The sequence below is a fragment of the Cervus elaphus genome, chromosome 1 (assembly GCF_910594005.1).
Source record: "Cervus elaphus chromosome 1, mCerEla1.1, whole genome shotgun sequence".
Lineage (NCBI taxonomy): Eukaryota > Metazoa > Chordata > Mammalia > Artiodactyla > Cervidae > Cervus > Cervus elaphus.
Window position 1 is genome coordinate 91,566,791 of NC_057815.1, and position 25,029 is coordinate 91,591,819.

The following is a 25,029-nucleotide window of genomic DNA, read 5'->3' on the forward strand; positions in this document are numbered from 1 at the left end:
GGCCTCCATGTTCCCTCACTATCTCCCAGAGTTTGCTCTAACTCATGTCCATTGAGTCCATGATGCCATCCAAACATCTCATCCTCTGTCGCCCTCTGCTCTTCCTGCCCTCAAGCTTTCCAGGCACCAGGATCTTTTCCAATGAGTTGGCTCTTCCATCAGGTGGCCAGTGTATTGGAGCTTCAGCTTAAACATCAGTCATTTCTTTTTCTTTTTCATTTATTTTTATTAGTTGGAGGCTAATTACTTTACAATATTGTAGTGGCTTTTGTCATACACTGACATGAATCAGCCATGGAGTTACATGTATTCCCCATCCCGATCCCCCCTCCAGCCTCCCTCCCCATCCCATCCCTCTGAGTCTTCCCAGTGCACCAGGCCCGAGCACTTGTCTTATGCATCCGACCTGGGCTGGTGATCTGTTTCACCCTAGATAATATACATGTTTCAAAGCTGTTCTCTCAAAACTTCCCACCCTCGCCTTCTCCCACAGAGTCCAAAAGTCTGTTCTGTACATCTGTGTCTCTTTTTCTGTTTTGCATATAGGATTATCATTACCATCTTTCTAAATCCCATATATATGTGTTAGTATGCTGTAATGTTCTTTATCTTTCTGGCTTACTTCACTCTGTATAATGGGCTCCAGTTACATCGATCTCATTAGAACTGATTCAAATGAATTCTTTTTAAAGGCTGAGTAATATTCCATGGTGTATATGTACCACAGCTTCCTTATCCATTCATCTGCTGATAGGCATCTAAGTTGCTTCCATGTCCTGGCTGTTATAAACAGTACTGCGATGAACACTGGGGTGCACATGTCTCTTTCAGATCTGGTTTCCTCAGTGTGTATGCCCAGGAGTGGGATTGCTGGGTCATATGGCAGTTCTATCTCCAGTTTTTTAAGAAATTTCCACACTGTTCTCCATAGTGGCTGTACTAGTTTGCATTCCCACCAACAGTGTAAGAGGGTTCCCTTTCCTCCACACCCTCCCCAGCATTTATTGCTTGTAGACTTTTGGATAGCAGCCATCCTGACTGGCGTGTAATGGTACCTCATTGTGGTTTTGATTTGCATTTCTCTGATAATGAGTGATGTTGAGCATCTTTTCATGTGTTTGTTAGCCATCTGTATGTCTTCTTTGGAGAAATGTCTGTTTAGCTCTTTTGCCCATTTTTTGATTGGGTCATTTATTTTTCTGGAATTGAGCTGCAGGTGCTGCTTGTGTATTTTTGAGATTAATCCTTTGTCTGTTTCTTCATTTGCTATTATTTTCTCCCAATCTGAGGGCTGTCTTTTCACCTTGCTTATAGTTTCCTTTATTGTGCAAAAGCTTTTAAATTTCATTAGGTCCCATTTGTTTATTTTTGCTTTTATTTCCAATATTCTAGGAGGTGGATCATAGAGGATCCTGCTGTGATTTATGTCAGAGAGTGTTTTGGCTATGTTCTCCTCTAGGAGTTTTATAGTTTCTGGTCTTACATTTAGATCTTTAATCCATTTTGAGTTTATTTTTGTGTATGGTGTTAGAAAGTGTTCTAGTTTCATTCTTCTATCCTTTAATCCAGGGTTGATTTCCCGTAGGACTGACAGGTTTGATCTCCATGCTGTCCAAGGGACTCTCAAGAGTTTTCTCCAACACCAAAATTCAAAAGCAACAATCCTTTGGTGCTCATTCTTCTTTCTGGTCTGACTCTCACATCCATACATGACTACTGGAAAGCCCGTAACTTTGACTATATGGACCTTTGTTGGCAAATTAACGTCTCTGCTTTTTAATAAGGTATCTAGGTTTCTCACTGCTTTTCTTCCAAGGAGGAAGCATCTTTTAATTTCATGGCTTGCAGTTACTAGCTGCAGTCATTTTTGGAGTCTAAGAAAATAAAGTCTGTCACTGTTTCTATTTTCTCCCCATCTACTTGAATGAAGTGATTGGACTGAATGTCATGATCTTCATTTTTTGAATGTTGAGTTTGAAGCCAGATTTTTTTACCCTCCTCTTTCACCTTCATCAACAGACTCTTTAGTTCCTGTTAACTTTCTGCCATTAGAGTGGTATGATCTTCACGTCTGAAGTTGTTGATATTTCTCCCAGCAATCTTGATTCAGCTTCTGCTTCATTCAGCACAGCATTTCACATGATGTACTCTGCATATAAATTAAATAAGCAGGGTGACAATATACAGCCATGATGTACTCCTTTCCCAATTTTGAACCAGTCCATTGTTCCAGTTTGGTTCAAACTGTTGCTTCTTGGCCTGCATACAGGTTTCTCAGGGGGCAGGTAAGATGGTCTAGTACTCCCATCTCGTTAAGAATTTTTCATGGCTTCTTGTGATCCACAGAAGATCAGAAGAAACAGTAAACGCAGAGGAATATTAGAGTAGTCAGTGAAGCAGATTTTTTTTTAATTTTATTTTTTGGAATTCTCTTGCTTCTTCTATGATCCAACAGATATTGGTAATTTGATTTTTGGTTCCTCTGCCTTTTCTAAATCCAACTTGTATATCTGGAAGTTCTCAGTTCATGTACTGTTGAAGCCTAGTTTGAAGGATTTTGAGCATTACCTTGCTAGCATGTGAAATGAGAGCAATTATGTGGTACTTTGAATGTTCTTTGGCATTGCCTTTCTTTGGGATTGGAATGAAAATTGATATTTCAAGTCCTGTGACCACAGCTGAGTTTTCCAAATCTGCGGGCACATCGAGTGTAGCACTATAATAGCATTATCTTTTGGGATTTGAAGTAGTTCAGAGGGAATTCCACCACCTCCATTAGCATTAAATCACCTCCATTAGCATGGATCATACCAATGCTTTCTAAGGCCCATCTGACTTCACACTCCAAAAATCTGACTCTAGGTGAATGTCCATACCATTGTGGTTATCTGGATCATTAGGGCTTTTTTGTATAATTCTATTTATTCTTGCCACTTCTTCTTAATATCTTCTTTTCTGTTAGGTCTTTACCATTTCTGTCCTTTATTGTGCCCATTTTTGCATGAAATATTCCCTTGACATCTCCAATTTTGTTGAAGAGATCTCTAGTTTTTTCCACTCTATCATTTTCCTCTACTTCTTGCTTTGTTCACATAAAAATACTTTCTTATCTCTACTTGCTATTCTCTGGAAAACTGCATTCAGTTGGGCATATCTTTCCTTTACTCCTTTGCCTTTCACTTCTCTTCTTTTCTCAGCTATCTGTAAGGCCTCCTCAGATACCATTTTTTCTTTTTCCATTTCATTTCCTTGGGGATGATTTTGATCATCACCTCCAGGACAATGTTCCGAACCTCTGTCCATAGTTCTTCAGGCACTCTATCAGATCTTATCCCTTGAACATATTTCTCATTTCCACTGTATAACCACATGGGATTTACTTTACATCATACCTGAATGGCCTAGTGGTTTCCCCTACTTTCTTCAATTTAAGTATGAATTTTGCAATAAGGAGTTCATGATCTGAGCTATAATCAGCTCCCTGTCTTGTCTTTGCTGATGTATAGAGCTTCTCCATCTTTGGCTGCAAAGAATATAATCAATCTGATTTCAGTATTGACAGATTCAGTATTGATCTGGTGATGTCCATGTGTATAGTTGTCTCTTGTGTTGTTGGAAGAGGGTGTTTGCTATGACCAGTGCATTCTCTTGGCAAAAATTCGTTTTCCTTTTCCTGGCTTCATTTTGTACTCCAAGGCCAAACTTGCCTATTACTCAGGTATCTCTTGACTTCCTACTTTTACATTTCAGTTCCCTATGATGAAAAGGACATCTTTTTTTTTTTTTTTTTTTTTTTTTGGGTAGTCCTAGAAGGTCTGGTAGGTCTTCAGAGAACCATTCAACTTCTGCTTCTTTAGCATTAGTGTTCAGAGCATAGATTTGAATCACTGTGATACTGAATGGTTTGCCTTGGAATCAAACAGAGGTCATACTCTCATTTTTGAGACTGCACCCAAGTACTGCATTTTAGACTCTTGTTGACTATGATGACTACTCCATTTCTCATAAGGGATTCTTGCTCACAGTAGTAGATACAATGGTCATATGAATTAAATTCACCCATTCCCATACATTATAGTTCACTGATTCCTAAAATGCTGAGATTCACTCTTGCCATCTCCTGCTTGACCACGTCCAGTTTAACTTGATTCATGGACCTAACTTTCCAGGTCCTTATGCAATATTGTTGTTTACATCATTGGACTTTTTTGCCATTAAACACATCCATAACTGTGCATCATTTCTGCCATGGCCTAGTCTCATATTCTTTCTGGAGCTATTTCTCCACTCTTCCCCAGAAGCATGTTGGATATCTACTTACCTGGGGGGCACATCTTTCAGTGTCATTGCTTTAGCCTTTTCATACTGCTCATGGGATTCTTGAGACAAGAGTACTGAAGTGGTTTGCCATTCCCTTCTGACCACGTTTGGTCACAACTTTCTACCATGGCCCATCCATCTTGGGACCCTGACTTTGAAAGGCTTGAGACTGTGGGATATGAGTCTAGGCCAGTTACCAAACCTGTCTGTGGTTCAGTTTCTCTCTCTGTAAAATAGCAACAATAGAACCAACCACATAAGTGTTATTGGGAGATTACTGAAAGAGTTAAAGGCATTTAAAGTGCTTAGAACAGTGTCTGGAATGTAGCAAGTGTCCAATAAACTTTAGATACTGTAATTATCATAAACTCAACAGTCACACAAGTAATTTACAAACCTCTAAATTTACAGAATCATTTAGGGCAGGATGCCCTAGGCTAAAAAGAGGAAATGGTGCAGAGTTTAGTTGTTTTTCCTAAATATTTTCTCTAAGGAAAAGAATATCCCATTCATGGCTGAGAGCTATAATTATTCATTATCTAAAACAGTGCTGATCCCTGAGGGTAAAGATCTGATATGAATTTTCTTTGTGCATCTGTGATTACCCAGAGATATGTATGTAGACAATTAGTGTTTGAGCACAGAACTGAAAATCAGGAAGTACAGGCTAAAGTCCAGCTTCCATCACATGCAGAGGATTTCACATTAACCTCTCTTCTGGGCTTTAGTGACCCAGTGAACTTTAATGAATGTGATGGTAAAATCAGGGAAATGCCCTGTTGCTGTTGTTCAGTCACTAGATTGTGTCTGACTCATTGTGACCTCATGGACTGCAGCACAACACGCTTCTCTATCCTTCACCATCTCCCAGAGCTTGTTCAAACTCATATCTGTGGAGTCAGTGATGCCCATGCAGCCATCTCATTCTCTGTCATCCCCTTCTCCTTGTACCTTCAATCTTTCCCAGCATCAGGGTCTTTTCCAATGAGTCAGCTCCTCCTATTAGGTGGCCAAAGGATTGGAACTTCAGCTTCAACATCAGCCCTTCCAAGAACACCCAGGACTGATCTCCTTTAGGATGGACTGGTTGGATCTCCTTGCAGTCCAAGGGACTCTCAAGAGTCTTCTGCAACACCATGGTTCAAAAGCATCAATTCTTCACTGCTCAGACTTCTTTATAGTCAAGTTCTCACATCCAAACATGACTACAGCAAAGACCATAGCTTTGACTAGACAGACATTTGTTGGCAAAATAATGTTTCTGCTTTTTAATATGCTGTCTATGTTTGTAACTGCTTTTCTTCCAAGGAGTAAGCAAAGTTTAGTTTCATGGCTACAGTCACAATCTGCAGTGATTTTGGAGCCCAAGAAAATAAAGACTGTCACTGTTTTCATTGTTTACCCCATCTGTTTGTCATGAAATCATGGGACCGGTTGTGATTATCTTCATTTTTGAATGTTGCATTTTATTTTATTTATTTACTTATTTTTCTCCTTTATTTATTTATTTATTTTTTTTCAGTGGGTTTTGTCATGAATGTTGCATTTTAAACCAGCTTTTTCTCTCTCCTTTTCACCTTCATCAAGAGGCTCTTTAGGGCCTCTTCACTTTCTGCCATAAGGGTGGTGTCATCTGCATATGTGAGGTTATTGATATTTCTCGTGGAAATCTTGATTCCACCTTCTGCTTCATCCAGCCCAACATTTCTCATTATGCACTCTGCATAGAAGTTAAATAAGCAGGGTGACAACACACAGCCTTGATGTACTCCTTTCCCAATTTGGAATCATTCCATTGTTCCATGTCCAGTTCTAACTGTTGCTTCTTGGCCTGCATACAGGTTGCCCAGAAGGCAGGTCAGGTGGCCTGGTATTCCTAGCTATTGAAGAATTTTCCACAGTTTGTTGTGATCCACATGGTCAAAGGCTTTAGCATAGTCAGTGAAGCAGAAGTAGATGTCTTTTGGAATTCCTTTGCTTTCTCTATGATCCAACAGATGTTAGCAATTTGATTTCTGGTTCCTGTGCCTCTTCTAAACCCAACTTGAATATCTGGACATTTTTGGTTCACATACTGTTGAAGCCTAGCTTGGAGAATTTTAAGCATTACTTTATTAGTGTGTGGAATGACTGCAGTTGTGAAGAAGCTTGAAGATCCTTTGGTATTGCCTTTCTTTGGGATTGGAATGAAAATTGATTTTTCAAGTCCTGTGGCCACTGCTGTGTTTCCCACGTTTGCTGGTGTATTGAGTGCAGCATTTTCACAGCATCATCTTTTAGGATTTGAAACAACTCTGCTGGAATTCCATCACCTCCACTAGCTTTGTTGTTAGTGATGCTTCCTAAGGCCCACTTGACTTCACACTCCAGCATGTCTGGCTCTAGGTAAGTGATCACAACACCATCATGGTTATCTGGGTCATTAAGATCTTTTTTGTGTAGTTCTTCTGTGTATTCTTGTCATCTCTTCCTGATATCTTCAGCTTCTGTTAGGTCCATATGGTATCTGTCCTTTATTATGCCCATCTTTGTATGAAAATTTTCTTTGGTACCTTTAATTTTCTCGAAGTGGTCTCCAGTCTTTCCCATTCTATTGTTTTCCTATATTTCTTTGCATTGATCACTGAGGAAGGCTTTCTTATCTCTCCTTGCTATTCTTTGGAACTCTGCATTCAGAGGGGTATATCTTTCTTTTTCTCCTTTGCTTTTCATATCTCTTCTTTTCTCAGCTATTTCTAAGGCCTCCTCAGGCATCACTTTGCCATTTTGCATTTATTTTCTGGGGGGATGATTTTGATCACCACCTCCAGTACAATGTTATGAACCTCTGTCCATAGTTCTTCAGGCACTCTATCAGATCTTATACCTTGAATCTATTTCTCACTTCCACTGTATAACAGCAAGGGATTTACTTTAGGTCATACCTGAATGGCCTAGTGGTTTCCCCTACTTTCTTCAATTTAAGTCTGAATTTTGCAATAAAGATTTCATGATCTGAGCCATAATCAGCTCCTGGTCTTGTTTTTGCTGATGTATAGAGCTTCTCTAACTTTGGCTGCAAAGAATATAATCAATCTGATTTTGGTATTGACCATCTGGTGATGTCCATGTGTAGAGTCATCTATTGTGCTGTTGGAAAAGGGTGTTTGTCATGACCAGTGTGTTCTCTTCGCAAAACTCTGTTAGCATCTGCCCAGCTTCATTTTGTACTCCAAGGCTATGCTTGCCTGTTCCTCCAGGTACCTTTTGACTTCCTACGTTTGCATTCTAATCCCCTATGATGAAAGAAATCTAAGCACTGAAGAATTGATGTTTTTGAACTGTGATGTTGGAGAAGACTCTTGAGAGTCCCTTGGACTGCAAGGACATCCAACCAGTCCATCCTAAAGGAGATCAGTCCTGAGTATTCATTGGAAGGACTGATGCTGAAGCTGAAACTGCAATACTTTGGCCACCTGCTGTGAAGAACTGACTCATTTGAAAAGACCCTGATGCTGGGGTAGATTGAATGTGGGAGGAGAAGGGGATCACAGAGGATGAGATGGTTGGATGGCATCACCATCTCAATGGACATGAGTTTGAGTAAGCTCCAGGAGTTGGTGATGGACAGTGAAGCCTAGCATGCTTCCCTTTGGGTTGCAAAGTGTCGGACACGACTGAATGACTGAACTGAACTGATGATGAAAAGGACATCTTTTTTTGGTATTAGTTCTAGAAGGTCTTGTAATTCTTCAGAAAACCATCCAACTTCAGGTTCTTCAGCATTAGTGAGCAGAGCACAGACTTGGATTACTCTGATATTGAATGGTTTCCCTTGGAAATGAACAGAGATCATCTTTCATTTTTGATTTTTGTACCCAAGTACCCTATTTCAAACTCTTTTGTTGACTAGCACACTGTGTGATCTACTAAAGTTATCTATGGCCACCAGAATTCTGATGTTCATGGGGCCTCTAGAGATGAGCCCATCCAAACCTTTCCAAGGCACTGGATCATTTAAAAGTTGTATCAGTGAATTTGAAATGAATTTTCTTGCTTCTAGGATTATGTTCATAGCTCTTTTTTATTATTATTTCAAATTTCTCATTCCTGTAGAGCTTCTGAGCATCTCACAGGAAATTCATTCTTTGAGCTAATCTAAGTGAACTCTATCTTTCATAAAGGAATCTTTTGCACATGCTAAATAGCTGATAACATAGAAAGTAACAGAGATCCGTATAGATAGCAAAGTCCCCCAAAGTATAATCAGAGATCAAACAGCACATTGATCTAAAAAGGCGACTGTTATGAATAGATACTCACGTCTACACATAAAGCGGACAACCAGCAAGGCCCTGCTGTTCGGCAGGGACCTACACTCAGTACCTCACAATGGCCGCCCGGGGACTGGGCTCTGAGGGAACAGTGCATGTGGGTCACGTGCTGTGCACCTGACAGCAGTGCGACGCTGCTCGTCGCCCACACGTCAACGCGGCCTTTGTCTGAAAGGAGGAAACTTCTTATGGGGGCTTCCCCTGCAGCCCGGCCGTTAAGACTTCTCCTTTCAGTGAAGGGGTGCAGGTTTGATCCCTCGTCAGGGAACCAAGATCTCACATGCCTCACAGCAATAAATAAATAAAACATAAAATAAAAGCAATATTGCCACAAATTCAATACAGACTTCAAAAGAAATGATCTGCATCAAAGAAAAAATTTAATTAATCAGTTTAAAAAAGAGAATTGTTAGAGTTATGTATCTGTTCACTGAACCTCCCCCATCTCCCCAAAAAAGAATTAAATTATAAGTCCCATAACAATTTGAGGACAGTTTACAAGTCACTACTCATCTGTCTGTTCTCCTGGAAAAAAAATTTATCATAACTTGTTTTTAGCATTTTGCTTTTTGTTAATTTTTTAAGGTTTCATTTTTTTGTTTAAATTATGCCTAATTATATTTATTCAATAAATAAATGTCTGTTCATAAAATTAAGGTAGCATACATTGATAAAATGGATTAATAATTATGTTCATCTGTGCTCCCACTCCACTGAAGGAACTAATTCCTCTCTTGCATGTTTATCTCACAGTCCCAGTTGGTGGAAGATTTCCAAGAACTGCGGAGGACATTAGAGACCATGAATTTGTTCAGTGCCAACCTGGGGTTCTTCTTCCTTCACCTCGCCCAGGTCTTGATTTTGGAAGCCCTGGCTTGGGTAATAGTGTGGCATTTTGGCAGTGGCTGGCTTGTCACAATGTTCATTTCTTGTCTTCTCACGGTTGCTCAGGTAAGTAGGTGTCCTAAGCCCAGGCAGCGGATCTATGGGAAGCCTCAGAATTTTTTCTTCCCTCTTTACACTGGTGTCAGCGGCTGCCTGGCATTTCTTGGCAAGCTACTTATCAATGTCTGACACCAGCAAGTTATCAAAACCCACTGGGCCCCAGTTCTCTCATCTGTAACACAGGGTAATGATTTTTTTTATGAAAATATTCTCAGGAGAACTAAACAAGTTACTCTGTAGAGTGCCTAGCACAGAGACTGGCATGTGGTAAATATCCTTGACAGTTGCTACCCTTTGCCCAACAGTATCCACACAATGTCAGTAACTGAAGTTCCGTTCTGGGCCATGTAACCTTCACCTATATCTTTCATTCGTTATCCAACCAACATTTTTAATGGTTGTTTTATGATTTTACAAAGACTATAAGCACATATGTGAACTTATTTTGTTTTCTTTTTAATCGCTCAGTTGTTTCCAATTGTTTTAGACCCCATGGACTGTAACTGGCTCCTCTGGCCATGGATTTCTTCAGGCAAGAATACTGGAGTAGGTTGCCATTCCCTTTACCAGGGAATCTTCCTGACCCAGGGATCAAATCTGAGTCTCCCACATTACAGGCAGATTCTATACCCTCTTAGCCACCATTAAGAAAGAAAGACCCACATTAGTTTATACCTATATATGTGTGTGTGTGTGTGTGTGTGTGTATACACACACACACATATATATCACTATTTATACATGCTGTTCCATAATAAAAGATTCTACTAAAAAGAAGTTATATATATGTATTTTCTAAAAAAATTCCCCGAGACCCTAGCCAAAAGCCTCATTTCACCAATACTTATCAATACACCAGTCTATGAAGAGAGTCTATTTATTATCCCATTATAATAGGATCATGGATTCTGCCAGAAATGGCAATCAGCAACTGGTGTGTAGCAGGGCAATTGATAAATGCTTTGAATGAAGCACAGACTTCTGAAGAGGGCCTTCTATGCCCACAACACTGCATTGTGGACGCAAAGGGAAATGCACCTGACCCTGCACTTGGGCAGCAGTCATCCAGTGGAGGAGATGGTCATTTAAATATCTAGACATGATACAAGGCAGAAGGGAAAGAAACAAGCATGTGCTCTTGGAGCAGAAAGAGGCATCTAATTCTAATTGAGGCAATTGGGGATGATTTCATGGAGAATTAACATCAATGGTAATTACAAAATTTTATATGCTAATTTTTTTCTTGAAAAGTCAACTTGCTTTATTCTTTGCAAAGCAACTTCTGGAATCAAGAAAGAAACAAATATTTGACTGCTTAGCATTATCAGGAATTTTACATGTATTTTGCCTGCAAGACAGCTGAATGAGCAAGGTATAATGTTATAATCCCTGCTTCTCAGACAAAGAACTGAGCTCAGAGCCACCGACTAGCTTGGCAAGAGTTGTATAACTTGTAAAGTGGTGAAGGACAGTTCAGAGCCCTAGTCAGTCTGATTCCATAGGCATCCTCCTTCCATTCCACACTGGACGATTCTGACAGTAGAGAGAAGAACATTCTAGGCTTCGAGAGCCACCTGTGCAAAGGTACAGGGACCAGAAAGCACTCAGCAAGTGTGACAGATACAGAGATCTCCACTGTTCTCATGGGTTCCCAAACCTACCAGCGGGCCCACTTACTGCTTTCTTCTTTCCTTGTCAACTTCTCTGACTGCAACCCTGTCTCTTCCAGGCTCAGAGTTTATTTCTGCAGCATGACATGGCACACCTATCCATATTTAAGAAGTCCAAGTGGGATCACCTGATGCAAATATTTGTGACGGGTCATCTCAAGGTACAGAATGTTCCAGGAGTATGATGGGATTCTGAAAGTCATTTCACTAAGCAGTGGTTTCTACATACACTTATCAGCAAAAAATGTTACTACACACCCCACAAGTAAATGTAAATATACAAACAATGTAGTGACCATATATGTATACACACACACACACACACACACACACACAACACATAACATTATAACATATATGCTAAAATTAGAAATTTAAATGTTTAGAAGAAAAGGTTTATTTTTATTTAAGAAGTTCTGTTTTTTTTTTTTTTTTTCAGCCAATAAACTATTTGGCCCAATCCCTGGTACACAGTTGAAGAACCACTTCTCAGGAGATATACCCTATAAAGTCATGAGTAGGGATATAAAGTCATGAGTTGGGGTCTGGACATATGTTTCTTGGAGCCAAACGTTTTAGTCCTGGGAGGACTATGTATAAATAAAAGAAAAGATGCAGAATAGAGAAAAGTTTAACAAAAGAGAGAAACCAAGGAAAGTTAGATGGCTCTGTTTAAGAGTTGAGGGTTGCAAAACCCAGACTGCTGGAAAAAGCAGGGCAGTTGGCCTTATCCCCCTCACATATGCTCCAGGAGGACAGGCACACTGCCCTATGCACCCCTGAAATGCAGCGCCTAGCAGAGTGCCTAACACGCAGTAGGCCTTCCATAAGCATGTGTGGAATGCATGAAGGGATGGATGCAGGAATGGAACGATGGGTGGAAACCTGATAACAGTACAAGGATTGATGACAGCCGGTTTCAGCCCTGGCTCTGATAACCACTGTGCAACCCTGAACAAGTCAGATTCCATCTCTGGCTCTCAGAGTTCTCATCTCTAAAATTAGGACTTCAGCTGGATCTCAGCTTTTCTATGATGTTCTAGGATTTGGTGAGAAACCAAATGACAGAATGATCTCTGTTCATTTCCAAGGCAAACCATTCAGTATCACAGTAATCCAAGTTTAGCTAACTCTGCTAGCCTTTGCCCTGCTTCATTTTGTACTCCATTTCGGTATTCTTGCCTTAATAACCCCATGAACAGTATGAAAGGCAAAAAGATATGACAGTGAAAGATGAACTCCCAAGTCAGTATGTATCCAATATGCTACTGGAGAAGAGTGGAGAAATAACTCCAGCAAGAATGAAGAGATGGAGACAAAGTGAGCTGAGCTATGGATGTGACTGGTGGTGAAAGTAAAGTCCGATGCTGTTAAGAGCGATGCTGCATAGGAACCTGGAATGTTAGGTCCATGAATCAAGGAGAATTGGAAGTGGTCAAACAGAAGATGGCAAGGGTGAACATTGACATTTTAGGAATCAGTGAACTAAAATGGACCAGAATAGACAAATTTAATTCAGGTGAACATTATAACTGCTACTGTGGGCAAAAATCTGTTAGAAGAAATGGAGTAGCCCTCATAATCAACAAAAGAGTCCAAAATACAGTCTTGGATGCAATCTCAAAAATGAAAGAATGATCTCTGTTCATTTCCAAGGCAAACCATTCAATATCACAGTAATCAAAGGCTATGCCCCAAACAGTAATACTGAAGAAGCTGACGTTGAATGGTTCTATGAAGACCTACGAGACCTTCTAGAACTAATGCCTAAAAAAGATGTCCTTTTCACCATAGGGGACTGGAATGCAAAAGTAGGAAATCAAGAGACACCTGGAGTAACAGGCAAGTTTAGCCTTGGAGAACAAGATGAAGTAGGGCAAAGGCCAACAGAATTTTGCCAAGAGAATGCACTGGTCACAGCAAACACCCTCTTCCAGCTTTATCACTCCTGTATATATTCCAAATATTTTCATTTTTACATGAAAGAAATATAAAAATTATTAATATATTTTACATTTCTTTTTTCATTCTGAGGCTTTGAATCTAGTATGTATTATATACTTACACAGCCTGCCTCAATTTGACTGGTCACATATTAAGTGCTCAGTGGCCACACATAGATAATGGCTACTCTATTGAACACTGCAGATTTAAAATACATATAATCATTTGAGAGATATCAAATATGCGGTAAAAGCTATGACTATTGCTTATTCTTCTAATAATGATTAATGTAATATGGGAAGGGAAGAGAAATTGAATATCTCAATATGCCAGCATTCTACATACAACATCTCATGTCTCCTCAAATAACCCATGCAGGTAAATGTCATCATATTATACTATACTTACTGAAGATGAAATTAAACATCAAAGGGTAGATAATTTTCCTAAACCACACAGAAGCATTTATACATCCAGTGGATGCAACTAAGTTGATGCACTTCCAAATCTTTTTCTGTTAAAACTTTCAGATTCTCACTGAAAGAGAAAAAAAAATCCCAAACAACTTAATCAGAGATTATATGAGCTCAGCATCAACTAAAATACATTTATTCTCATTTATATCTAATAAGATCATTGAAACCTGAAAATGTGATGATCAGAGGCAAGCCCCCATAGGAGATGACTTCAGATCCATGACTCTTTAAAATATTCATTGAAGTAGGAACCCTGGGGCCATTTTCCCCAAGAAATATCTAGTTTTAGAACTGAAGTTTCTTTATTTATAAAATAAGAAGTATACTCTCTGCTCTACCTAGTTCATGTTTCTTTTTAAAAGGAGGACAAAAAAAAAAAAAAAAGGAAAAAAAGATGGAAAAACATTTCATTTAAACGGTTTTTAATCTTCTTCATTATCAGGAGTTGTTTTAGCCTGGAATTTGTGCTCCTGGATAAGATAATTATTTGCTGGTAGGCTTTTAGAGCCTCTAGCCAATAAATCATTCTGTGACCCAGGCATGGGGGACGGCATGTCCCAGGAATCCATATCCTAATTAAACTTTGGAGATGTAGGCAGAAAACTCTGATTGTTACTATGCAGGCGGTAGTCATGTCCGACTCACTGCGACCCCATGAACACAGCACACCAGGCTTCCCTGTCCTTCACCAGTTCATAAAGTTTGCTCAGACTCATGTCCATTGAGTCAGTGATGCCATCCAACTATCTCATCCTCTGTCATCCCCTTTTCCTCCTGCCCTCAATCTTTCCCAGCATCAGGGTCTTTTCCAGTGAGTTGGCTCTTCACATCAGGTCGTCAGTACTGGAGCTTCAGCTTCAGCCTCAGTCCTTCCAGTGAATATTCAAATGATTTTCAGTTGATTTTCTTTAGTTTTGGAAAACTCTGATAATGAAAGATATTTCAGGAGAGAAACCTTGCAGCTAATGAATGTTCTCTTCTCCTCAGGGCCTATCTGCAAAATGGTGGAATATGGAGCACTTCCAACACCATGTCAAAACAAACATCTACCTCAAAGACCCAGATATTAATCTAGAACCATTTCTTGTTATTGGAGATTTACAACCTGTCAAGGTAGGTTCAGAAATCCTAAGTACTAGAGAAATGTTTCAGGAAGTTGTTCTTGGAAAGGTCTACACCTTTGTCTTGAGGACATCAGGCTGGAGATACTGGCTTCAAGAATGTTTTCAGAGCATCTCTTCTTAAGTCCAGGATATAGATTTGAAATAAGTGAATCTGGTGTTGTAAGAAAAAAAAAAATGTGGAATGAATGACTAAATGATCTTAAAAGTCATTCAGGCTAAATCACTCATAGAAGGCATGGCAGAATATTCAACAAGTGCTAAATCATGAAACACCTACATATCTAGTTATGTCAACTAATTCTAGCTGTTGGAAGAAACTAAGCTGCTATTTTTAGTTTAGGTTCATTTTGGTTCATTTACACATGAAACTCAGCTCAAATGCCTCATAATACACTTAGGACCTCGCCTCTAACTCAGACTTCTTAAGCAACAGAAAAAGGATGGCAAACTCCAGGATGTCCCAGCTGTTGACTTTCTTAAACCTCAGCTTAAAACCAGCATGTAAGGATTATTACCAAGATTTTCTGAGTCTGCTTTCAACATAGAAGGTATAAGGATAACCACAGAAAGGTGTCTTTCCTTGAGAGGAAATGATGGATCCTGAGAATTAAGTGCTTAGGAAGAGGCTCTATCTGCTTCTGGAAGAATTTAGGAGCTTTCTAAAAACAAAGGAGTGTAGTTTGGTCAGTTGCAGTGTGGACTTTGTGGTAACCAAAATTGTTCAACTTTCTCAAAATACCGTTTTCCCAGTTTGGGAAGACAACCTTCTTCCAATTAGGAGAAAAAGTCTCCTGCCGAGATATAAAGGAAAAAAGAAAGAAAGAAACCTTGTAGTCTTCAGTCAGTTGTTCTTCACAATGACTCCACAAACAAGTCAGAGCTCTCTGAAGTTTGCAAACTCCTGCAGTGAAGTCGCTCAGTCATGTCTGACTCTTTGAGGCGCTATGGACTGTAGCCCACCAGGCTCCTCCACCCATGGGATTTTCCAGGCAAGAATACTGGAGTGGGTTGTCATTTCCTTCTCCAGGGATCCAACCAGGGTCTCTCACATTTCAGGCAGACTCTCTACAGTCTGAGCCACCAGGGAATCCCTGTGAACTCAGCTGATCATTAAACTTGTGACATTTTGACTTCTCTCCTCATTCCCTCACAGCAATGGAGATTTGTCTCACTGGAGTTCATGAGGCAGCCTGACCCCCTCCAGAAGTGCTTTCTGTAGAATTGTATCCAGTTCACATGCTGCCCCTTCACAGAGGATGGAGACATCATCACTTCTCCATCATTCTAGAGATATATCCCTCGAGCCTTAGGTTCTGTATACTTTAATTTCAAGGCAACTGCACATTACTTAAAATCATTAAATCTCTAAAATTCATTGTTTTGCAACAAAACTAATTCTGATAAGCCTTAACTGTTTCTGTTCTTCCTATTTTACTGTCAGTCTTTCTACCACTTTCTTCAAACATTCATTCCTTTAACAAGTATTAATTAAATCCTCTAGGGCCAGGTCCTGTTCTCATACTCTGGAAAAGTTAGACTTCTCCTTTGGAGCCATACTCAAAAATCAATCCTTCACCTACATTTGCCAACTCTCCAAAATTTCCCACCGACTCCCTCTTTCAAGTTTCCTACCACTTAAATATCCAGAAGCTTGGGAGTAACTGCAAATAACTATCATTACTTTATCACCATGACATTTATTTTGATTTATGATAGTAAGAGAAAGAAGGGTCAAGTCTAATATCCAAATAACAGAAGAAATATGTAGAAGGGAAGGTACCAAAAGAATGGGAAAAGCAAAAAATTAAACAGTGCTCACAGTGTTTTAACTGACTGAACATATGGTAAAATTATAGAGGAGATCTGAATTATCACTCATTCATTAATCTCTTCAACCAAACATTTATTAAGTGTCTCTTAGGTAATACAGATAAACCATTATGTCTATGCCTCCTCTCAAGATATTTGCTGCCTTTGTACATTTGGACACAGACTAAATTGACTAAGAAGACCCCTAGGAAATGACTCAAATTCCCAGTGGTAAGATTATATATTATCAAGCCTTAAAATGAGTAAATCACAGCATGAGATCCACAATGGAATTAAAGGAGGAAAGATGAAGTAGATACTAGAGGTTATGACTATGTGTTTTATAACACAACCATTCAACATATATCTGTTAAATGGATGAACGGATACAAGCAGACTGTGCTTCAAACAGAATTCTAAGCACATACGTTGAAGAAGACCTTAAAAACTTATTAGAAATATTTCTCCTCCATTATCACTCCATTCCACACCAGGACAAATCTCAAAATGGCTCCCATGGGTATAATAATAAATGATAACAATCCCTGAAGTCAAATGGAATGAACCATCCCTGCAAGAATTGCCCACATTTAAATAAAGAAACTACTGCACAATTGCACTCATCTCACATGCTAGTAAAGTAATGCTTAAAATTCTCCAAGCCAGCCTTCAGCAATACGTGAACTGAGAACTTCCAGATGTTCAAGCTGGTTTTAGAAAAGGCAGGGGAACCAGAGATCAAATTGCCAACATTCACCGGATCATCAAAAAAGCAAGAGAGTTCCAGAAAAGCATCTATTTCTGCTTTATTGACTATGCCAAAGCCTTTGACTGTATGGATCAACAATAAACTGTGGAAAATTCTGAAAGAGATGGGAATACCAGACCACCTGACCTGCCTCTTGAGAAACTTGTATGCAGGTCAGGATGCAACAGTTAGAACTGGACATGGAAAAACAGACTGGTTCCAAATAGGAAAAGGTGTATGCCAAGGCCTATGTTGTCACCCTGCTTATTTAACTTATATGCACAGACATCATGAGAAACACTGGGCTGGAAGAAGCACAAGCTGGAATTAAGATTGCTGGGAGAAATATCAATAACCTCAGACATGCAGATGACACCACCCTTATGGCAGAAAGTGAAGAGGAACTAAAAAGCCTCTTGATGAAAGTGAAAGAGGAGAGTGAAAAAGTTGGCTTAAAGCTCAACATTCAGAAAACTAAGATCATGGCATCTGGTCCCGTCACTTCATGGGAAATAGATGGGGAGACAGCTGAAACAGTGTCAGACTTTATTTTTTTGGGCTCCAAAATCACTGCAGATGCTGATTGCAGCCCTGAAATTAAAAGATGCTTACTCCTTGGAAGGAAAGTTATTACCAACCTAGACAGCATATTAAAAAGCAGAGACATTACTTTGCCAGCAAAGGTCTGTCTGGTCAAGGCTATGGTTTTTCCAGTGGTCATGTATGGATGTGAGAGTTGGACTGTGAATAAAGCTGAGCACCGAAAAATTGATGCTTTTGAGCTGTGGTGTTGGAGAAGACTGTTAAGAGTCCCTCGGGCTGCAAGGCAATCCAACCAGTCCATCCTAAAGGAGATCAGTCCTGGGTGTTCATTGGAAGGACTGATGCTGAAGCTGAAATGCCAGTACTTTGGGCACCTCATGCGAAGAGTTGACTGACTGGAAAAGACCCTGATGCTGGGAGGGATTGGGGGCAGGAGGAGAAGGGGACGACAGAGGATGAGATGGCTGGACGGCATCACCGACTCGATGGACATGGGTTTGAGTAGACTCTGGGAGCTGGTGATAGACAGGGAGGCCCGGTGTGCTGTGATTCTTGGGGTTGCAAAGAGTTGGACATGACTGTCCAACTGAACACAACTGAACTGAAATATAGAAAAAGGTACCACAATATTTCCTCCCCCTTCAGTTCTGGTTCTTCAGTGGCTTCAGTTTGACAGTAAATGAACTCTGACCAGATGGCTTGTTCTATAGAGATTCTACACACACACACACACACACACACACACACACACACACGACCTTGAGTATAATAACAGAAGTCTATATCGTTCTTACTTTAGTTTTATTCTCTCTTCATTCAGTATGGCAAGAACAAAATCAAATACATCAACTACGAGAAGCAGCACCTGTACTTCTGCATGGGTGAGTCCCAGGGGGCCACAATCCTTATCATCCCATTTCCTTGAAGCAAACTGTTGTCAAACCAGAAGGCATTACTGAAATCCTCCCACAGAGAGACGATCCCATGTCTAGTTGTGCCTCAAAAAAGCAGCATGCTTTATTTCAGACTTACCTGGGTGAAATCTGAAAAGGAAAATAGAAGAGCAATTAGGCATTCTTACTGGGCATCTCATCACTCTGGCTACTGTACAGGGAAGGAGATGTTCCAAGAAGGATGGGAGGCAGGATGCCAATCAAGGGGTCTGGAAACTGTGACTCTCGTCCTGGAAAAATACAATACTTATGAAGAAGAAAAGGATAGTGGTATATGGATAGGGAGGAAAAACAGGAAAAGAATGCTCAAGCACTGACAATAGGTGCCAGAAAAAGCAGAGTCTCATGAATAAAGTCACCTGCAGAGCTTCTGTGTGGAAGAAAGTTGACTGTTCCCACAGCTTACATACAGCTGGAGAAGGTATTTTAGTGGACACACACACACACACACACACACACACACACATACACACACACATATAAGATAGAAAGATAGATCTGGATATATTCTAGGCTTGAGAGAAAATAGGGTAGCTGAATAATGCTAATACCAATGAAAATATTAGAAGCAAAAATGTTTTGCTCTAGACCAAGTCAAATTTATGAGAGCTCACAAAGAAAAGTTTAGGACCCCAAAATATGCTCGTCTGAAACATGCTTACTCATTTGGAAAAGAAACCCAAATGAAGGAAGATTCTAAACATTTCCTGTAGATCAGTGGTTCTCAACTAAGAGCACTGATGCCCCCAGTGGGACATTTGACACCGTATAGATACTTTTTTGATTATCACAAGAAAGCGGGGGAACGGTACTGACATCCATGGGGCAGCAGCCAGGGATGTCATGAAATGCCTTACAGGACACAGAACAGCCCTGAACAGTAAAGAATTATCTGACCCTAAGATGCCAGCAGTGTTAAGATTGAGAAACGGTTGCAGATGATCTGGCTCGCCCAAACACTGGCCACCAGTGGTCATCTGTCTCCTGCCTGACCGGGGTGGCCTGTGAGTCCATTTTCTGAGACACAAGGCTCAACCACCACTGCAGCCTCTTCCAGTGCTAGAATTCTGAGGACTTCTCCTAGTGCGGTTATTCTCTTTCATGACCAAAAAGGGTGTGGAGGACATTGGCGCCCCTGTTTGAAAGGGAACTATTCCAGCCCAGACAGATGTGTATTCACATAAGAAAAAACTGTTGGGGTCTCTTGTCTGAACTCTCCTCCTGTGTGTAGTAAAACAATACAGCCTTAGCTTATGAGGAATGGGTGAATATTGTAACTTCACTGCAGAATGCCCAGCTTACAAACCACATCATCCTCAGGAGCTGTTTCATTTTGTCATTTTCTTTCAAATGTCTTCAACTTAGTATGACAGGTACATATGAGTCGTACTCAACCCATCAAAGAGAGATGAAGCTTGACATTTCATAAAGATGGGGAGACAGCTTTCATGCAGATTCCTGTAGTAGGGAAAGGTACTTCAGTACAAGCTGAGCTCAACTCTCAGAAAAGAAAGTTGGGAGACTTTTAAAACACTGGGACATGCTAAAGGAAATTAGGGAAACAGGATAAAGGGAGGGGAAGCTGGTCATGTGGTTAAGCCATGTGTGTCTTCTCAATGGTGCTTATCAAAGTCAAACTCCTTACCCTCCCAGAGGCTGCAGGACAGAGCCCGATCCTCCAAGACTGTACTTCAAAGGGATGACTCCCAAGTCCTTGAGAAAGACATTTCTGGATCAGGGACAATCCATTCCAGAGGGACAGAGTAAGAATTTTATAATTGTAAGTTTTCTAACAAATGATCGAAGAAAAAGGAGGTCAGAAACCTACTGAACAAGCAGTAAGTTCTTTGGACAGTCTTGAACTTTCTCATGCAAGAATTTTAAGGGGGCTGGAGTTATCCCAGGAGCATGGCCCTGAATTGTTCTTAGAAACGATTTCTAGCATTTGTGCGAGTCTCTTAGTGTGTAGGGTGGACAAAATCATCTGGGCTGACAATTCACAGACTTTGAAAGTTTACAGGTCAAGTGTGAAGCCTAGTCAGGAAGGGGGTCCAGAGCATCTGACTCAAGTTTGATCAAGGAGAGAGTTGTGAAAGTCTGAAGGGTCTCCATATGACTCCTATGTGCTCCAGGCAACTTCACTGGTCCTGGGGGAAGGGCAGGTAAATAACTATCTGGCCAGACTCAGTATGCCAGCTCTATATCTGCCACCTCGACATATTGTGACAGGGCCCAACACTAAGGAGTGTAAAGGACTGAAGGATTCCAGAGACCTTGAGAAAACTTGAAAGCTCAGAGCAGAAGCCCTTCCAGGATGCCTTCATCAGGATTGACTCAGATCTTCAAAGCTTCCCTAGTCTCCCTAAGGGAGCTTGAACCAAAGTCCTGGTTCAGCCTCAGAGACTCTAAAAGCCCAGCAGCATGCAGAATGTGGTTGTGGATCTCCACCTTGCATCCCTTCTCAGGGGCAATATTCCAGGGGGAGCATGTTAAGATCAACTCCCACTAGCTTGCATAGGAATCATATCTGCTCATTTGTTCACATGTTAAGGAGATCGACTCCCACTAACTTGCACAGGAATCATATCAGCTCATTTGTTTACGAACTTTTTGTTTGTTTGTTTGTTTGTTTTCAGTTGGGGTCCCCCTTCTCATGCCGGTGTATGTCAACCTGAAATCGATTCTAGCAATGTACCGCACAAGGGCCTGGAAGGTGAGTAACTCGATTCCTTCTCTAAAGGTAGATCAGGCTGGTAGAAAAGGGAAAATGTGAATGCTTGGTCCTTTCCAGATGTAGCTTTCTTGAGTACCAGGATATAAGATTTAGCCAGTTTTATATCCACTAGCTTAACTTTCAAGCACTTCTTTCCGCAGGACATTGCCTGGGTCAGCAGCTTTTATATCCGCTATTTCATCACATTTGGCCCTTTCTATGGAATCTTCGGAACCATGGTGCTCATATATTTAGTCAAGTAAGGAAACATTATATTCTCCTACTCTTATTACCTGGATGGTCCTCTTACCTTCCTTAACTGAGCTATTTATAATTAGCAATGATTAGCAGATTATGACACCAGACCACATTCTTGTAACTGAAATGTTTCCAAGAAAATGTGGGATAAAGCAGCTGAAGTAGTTGAGTTTCTTGGAAATTGAATTTCCCAATAATGCCTTTTTTCCCCACGTGATTAATTCCCAATTGCAGTATAGTAATCCCTCAGCATCTGAGGAGGATTAGTCCCTAGACCCACCTCAGTTACCGAAATCCAAAGATATTCAGGCTCCATAGTCATCTATCCAGTATGTGGTTCCTCAACTGTGGATTCAGGCAAGCACTAATCTTGTAGTACTGTGTGTTTACTTAAAAATATCCACATTTAAGTGGACCTGCATGTTTCTCAAAGGACAATTGCATTCTGCCTGATCACCAAGTCCTTCAAACTGTAATCCAGCTGGACATCATAATTCTTACCGAAGGTAGTAGGAGCCCAGTTTTTTAAAAAGTTATTTTATGACTAGAGATTTTCCCCACATCGAAAGCACTTTAAACTGAATCACCCCGTTCACCTCGCGATGCATCCCTCCCTCATCACTCGCGTCCCTGCTCACAGCAGCGGCAGGGGCTCCGCTGCTTCAGGCGGTCTGCTGACGGCTCACGGTGGGCCTCCCTGCTGGCTCAGACAGCAACGCGCCCGCCTGCATTGTGGGAGACCCGGGCTCCATCCCTGGGTGGGGGAGATCCCCCAGAGAAGGAAACGGCAACCCGCTCCAGTATTCTTGCCTGGAAAATTCCATGGATGCAGGAGCTGGTGGGCTACAGTCCACGGGGTCGCAAAGAGTCAGGCACGTCTGAGCGACTTCACTCACTCTACATGCATTACCTTATTTGATGTAATCAAAAATGCACAACCAGGCAATGTAGATAGTATCAATTTCGTTTTTCTGGTAAGAGAACTTAAGTTCAGAGGAATGAAATCACTTACTCAAGAGCAAATAAGGGCCAGTAGCAGTGCCAAATCACAACTTGTCCCCACTTCCATCTGATGACAACAGCCAAGCTCTTAATCACATTGCATATATCCTTAAGTTTTTGTTGCTTTAGTCACAAAGTCATGTCTGACTCTTTTGCGACCCCATGGACTGTAGCCTGCCAGGCTCCTCTGCTATGGGGGTTTCACAGGCAAGAATACTGGAGTGGGTTGCCAGTTCTTTGTCCAGGACATCTTCCTGACCCAAGAATCAAACCCAGATCTCCTGCATTAGCAGATGGAATCTTGACCACTGAACCAGCAGGGAAGCCTGACCTTCAGTTATCTAGGTATTTTCTGAGCCTTGCACCAACGCCTTCAGAAAATACTGGGGACACTGCTCTGGTACAGTAGGCTGCAAGACAGGGAGTGTGACTGATTCCCTAGTGTGCCATCTTTAGATATAAAAAGTCTACAAAGATGAAAAATAAATAACCACCACTTTATTGGATCTTTTGAGTTACTGCCATTTCCTCTAATGCTCAGCCAGATCTGCAAGTGGGTATGCAAGCCCAGTGACTGGAACTGAAACTCCCCAAGGAGTGATCACATCTTCCTTTTATTCTCTTAAAGGTTTCTTGAGAGTCCGTGGATTGCATATGTTACCCAGATGAGCCACATACCAATGAAAGTGAGCAAAGAGGAGAACCAGGACTGGTTCAGCACTCAGGTAATAATGCTGTTCTTGGGAAAGCATCCACCAAAGCATCCTGATTACCATCTGCTTACCTCAAATAATATTTATTAGAGGCTTGCCAGGGGCCAGGCACTGTCAGCTGTTTTGCATGTAGCTACATGTAGCTAGGTGCTCGGAGTATTCCCACTTTAAAAATGATAAAATTGAGGTAGAATAAGTTATATAACTTGTGTAAGATCACACAGCTAACTGGTAGAAGCAGGTTTTAGTTATTTATTTGGCCACACTGTGTGGCATGCAGGGTGTTAGTTCTCCTACCAGGGATCAAACCTGTGTTTAGTACACAGTCTTAACCTGTGGACCAGCGGGAGTTCCCTAGAAGCAGGTTTTAAACCTTGGCAGTTTGATTTCAGAACCTTTGCTCTTCAGTTCGGTTCAGTTCAGTCACTCAGTCGTGTCCAGCTCTCTGCGACCCCATGAACTGCAGCATTCCAGGCCTCCCTGTCCATCACCAACTCCCGGAGTTTACCCAAACCCATGTCCGTTGAGTCAGTGATGCCATCCAACCATCTCATTCTCTGTCGTCCCCTTCTCCTCCTGCCCTCAATCTTTCCCAGCATCAGGGTCTTTTCCAATGAGTCAACTCTTCGCATCAGATGGCCAAAGTATTGGAGTTTCAACTTCAACATCAGTCCTTCCAATGAACACCCAGGACTGATGTCCTTTAGGATGAACTGGTTGGATCTCCTTGCAGTCCAAGGGACTCTCAAGAGTTTTTGCTCTTAACCAAGTCTTATAAACTACAGCCAAAGGGTCAGTCTAGCCCAGTGTGTGTTTTTGTAGTCTTATTGGAACACAGTCACACTAATACATTACATATTCTCTATGATAGCTTTCATTCTTAAACAGTAGAACTGCATAGCTGTGATGCACAATTAAAACATTTACTGGGTAGCACGTTATAGGCAAGGTTTACTAAACCTGCCTCAACATGAATGTTTCAATGAATCTTTCAATCTTTCAATGAATCTCACACTCCTAGAATAACAGAAGGAAGAACCCTGGAATCCCCCTCATTTCATTGTATAAGTGGTGGGACCCAGAGAGGAGACTGCCTTCTCTGCAAGCATGCTGTTAACAATTAAAAGATTTGTGACCCATGCGAATACAACTGCCCCCTAAGCCTAATACTGGCTGTGCCGTGATTAAGTGGAGAATCCAGGCATCATACTGCTTCCTCCTCCATGCCCATTTCCATATTCAGTGGACGTTCCACACAGTAGTGCTTCTCAATCTTTTTGGTCAAGAAACTACTCTTAAAACTTATTGAGAACATCAAAGAACTTTCATTTGTGAAAGTTATATCCACTGATACTTACTGTATATGAAACTGAATCTGAGAGTTTTAAAATATCTATTAATTTTAAAATAACAAGATAAAGCCAATAAAGGTTAACATCAGAGTGATGACATCATCCCATGTTTAATAGCCTCTGGTAAAACACATGCTATAAGCATG

The 25,029-nt window shown here is 40.8% G+C and overlaps 1 protein-coding gene across 1 annotated transcript in view; it reads left to right on the plus strand.

Annotated features, from left to right (window-relative positions):
* Positions 1-25,029, plus strand: part of LOC122702746 (fatty acid desaturase 2-like protein FADS2B) — a 41,790-nt gene that overhangs the window by 12,637 nt on the left and 4,124 nt on the right. The window contains exons 3-9 of the mRNA XM_043916532.1: positions 9,387-9,584; positions 11,308-11,409; positions 14,656-14,781; positions 18,713-18,773; positions 21,482-21,558; positions 21,720-21,817; positions 23,447-23,543. Of these exons, the coding sequence (XP_043772467.1) occupies positions 9,387-9,584; positions 11,308-11,409; positions 14,656-14,781; positions 18,713-18,773; positions 21,482-21,558; positions 21,720-21,817; positions 23,447-23,543 (759 nt within the window). The remainder of the gene's footprint in view (positions 1-9,386; positions 9,585-11,307; positions 11,410-14,655; positions 14,782-18,712; positions 18,774-21,481; positions 21,559-21,719; positions 21,818-23,446; positions 23,544-25,029) is intronic.